At 40.1% G+C, this 1742-nt stretch overlaps 1 protein-coding gene across 1 annotated transcript; it reads left to right on the top strand.

The window, feature by feature from the left end:
• The first annotated feature begins 1269 nt into the window (after positions 1-1269).
• On the top strand, positions 1270-1742 carry LOC136232101 (protein TIFY 5A-like). Its single transcript, XM_066021135.1, has one exon. It carries the CDS (start codon positions 1361-1363, stop codon positions 1682-1684), a length of 324 nt encoding a protein of 107 aa, XP_065877207.1. The 5' UTR covers positions 1270-1360; the 3' UTR covers positions 1685-1742.

Here is a 1742-nt window from a genome sequence, read left to right as displayed (position 1 = left end):
ACCAGACATTTCCTATGCTCTTTAGTTTTTTAAATCTCTTCAACGGCCGCTCATTGTCTAGACTGACTCTGATACGCATAAATTGTCTATGAATACCAGTGTTATTATTCATATCATATTCCTCAAAAGACCCAAGGAAGTTGCCTAGCTGTTTACCTACTATCTCAGACATAGTCCCCACATGTAACCCATAAATTTGCACCCAGATAGAGTAATTCAGTAAATTCACATCGTCCACATGGACACCAAAATTCCAGACATTCATAATCAACACATAATTGTCAAAAGACCAAGGACCTCCAGCTAACACCCTATCCTTATCAATCGGATGGAAAAATTCAAAAGAATAAAGATTAGGGCTTACCTCTTGAATTTCAACTCCTCTAACCGGTCTCCACAGTACTGCCATTTTGTTTTTCATGCTCAAGAAGTTGAGCGGTCTATCCGCAACAAACCGTCCCAGAAAACGGAGTCCCGCATCCACCACCACATCTGCTACAGGCGGTGCAATCAGATCAAGATGCCCCCCTTCCTCTCCCTCAATTCGAAGCCTCTCCATTTCCCTATCCATTGAACACAGATACAAAATCCCTGCCCTCTCAGATTGAACCACGACACTCAAATCAAAAACAGAATCGAATTTAGCCCGGCCAAGCTAAACGAAACAGAGAGGTCGACGCCTCGGATCCTTAAGCAAAGGAAGACAGCCGCACAGTCGGCCCTGCTTCGCCCTCGTCTCCACCACACCACGACACCTTCACCAACCACGGCGGCCCCAAGATCAAGAAACCATGTCTAGGTTAAAATCAAATCGAAGCTAGAACCGCAAACGAAACACAGACAACACAAACTCTCCTAAATAACGGAGACTAACCTTCACCAAGGACGGAAGGACACTCTCACCGGCGGCAAACGATCGGCGACGGCACGGCCAAGGTAGCACAGGCGGCGGCGGCAACGCGAGGGTTTTTTATCGAGAGAGACGCGAGATATTAGCGACTCTAAATTCTTGTACATTAAATTATTTATCCTTAATTTTGTTTAAAAGATATTTATCCTTAATTTATGATATAGTTGTCGACTTATATTTAAATAAAATACCACGTGGAGTAATGAAAGGTTAAGAGTAGCTGGACATATTGAATATTCTAAGGAAAATAAGAAGAAAAGAAACATTTGGAACGTGATTATATAATAAAACAAATATCCATTGTATTGTGATCTGGTTTATGTATCTCAGCTGTCAATTAATCAACTTATATAAATTCATTCTTCCTCTCCTAAATTACAGTCAGTATTTCTCTTTTTTTTTTTTCAAAATTTCATCACCAAATCAAATATCAATTATCAGAATTGTAAGATGACGAGGAGGACCCACTCTATTCTCGACCTCAACCTTTTTCCCGCCTCCCATCTTGAAGAACGGACGGCGCAGCAGATAACGATTTTCTACAATGGAAATGTATGCGTTTCAGATGTTACAGAACTACAGGCAAAAGCGATTTTATTATTAGCAACAAGAGAAAAGATCACAAGTTCAAGAGGATCATCGAGTAATCCAAATGGTCTTTCAATGAAAAGATCACTGCAAAGGTTTTTACAGAAGAGAAATCATCGAATACAATCTACTTTTCCTTACCACATTAATCGTCCTCTTAATTCCTGCTCGCTCCCCCATCATTAATCTTTCGTTTTCTTGTTTTAATTACTCAACTGATTCTTAATTGATTAATCATTCTTTT

Source organism: Euphorbia lathyris, chromosome 6 (assembly GCF_963576675.1).
Source record: "Euphorbia lathyris chromosome 6, ddEupLath1.1, whole genome shotgun sequence".
NCBI lineage: Eukaryota > Viridiplantae > Streptophyta > Magnoliopsida > Malpighiales > Euphorbiaceae > Euphorbia > Euphorbia lathyris.
This window is presented reverse-complemented; position numbering and strand designations above follow the sequence as displayed.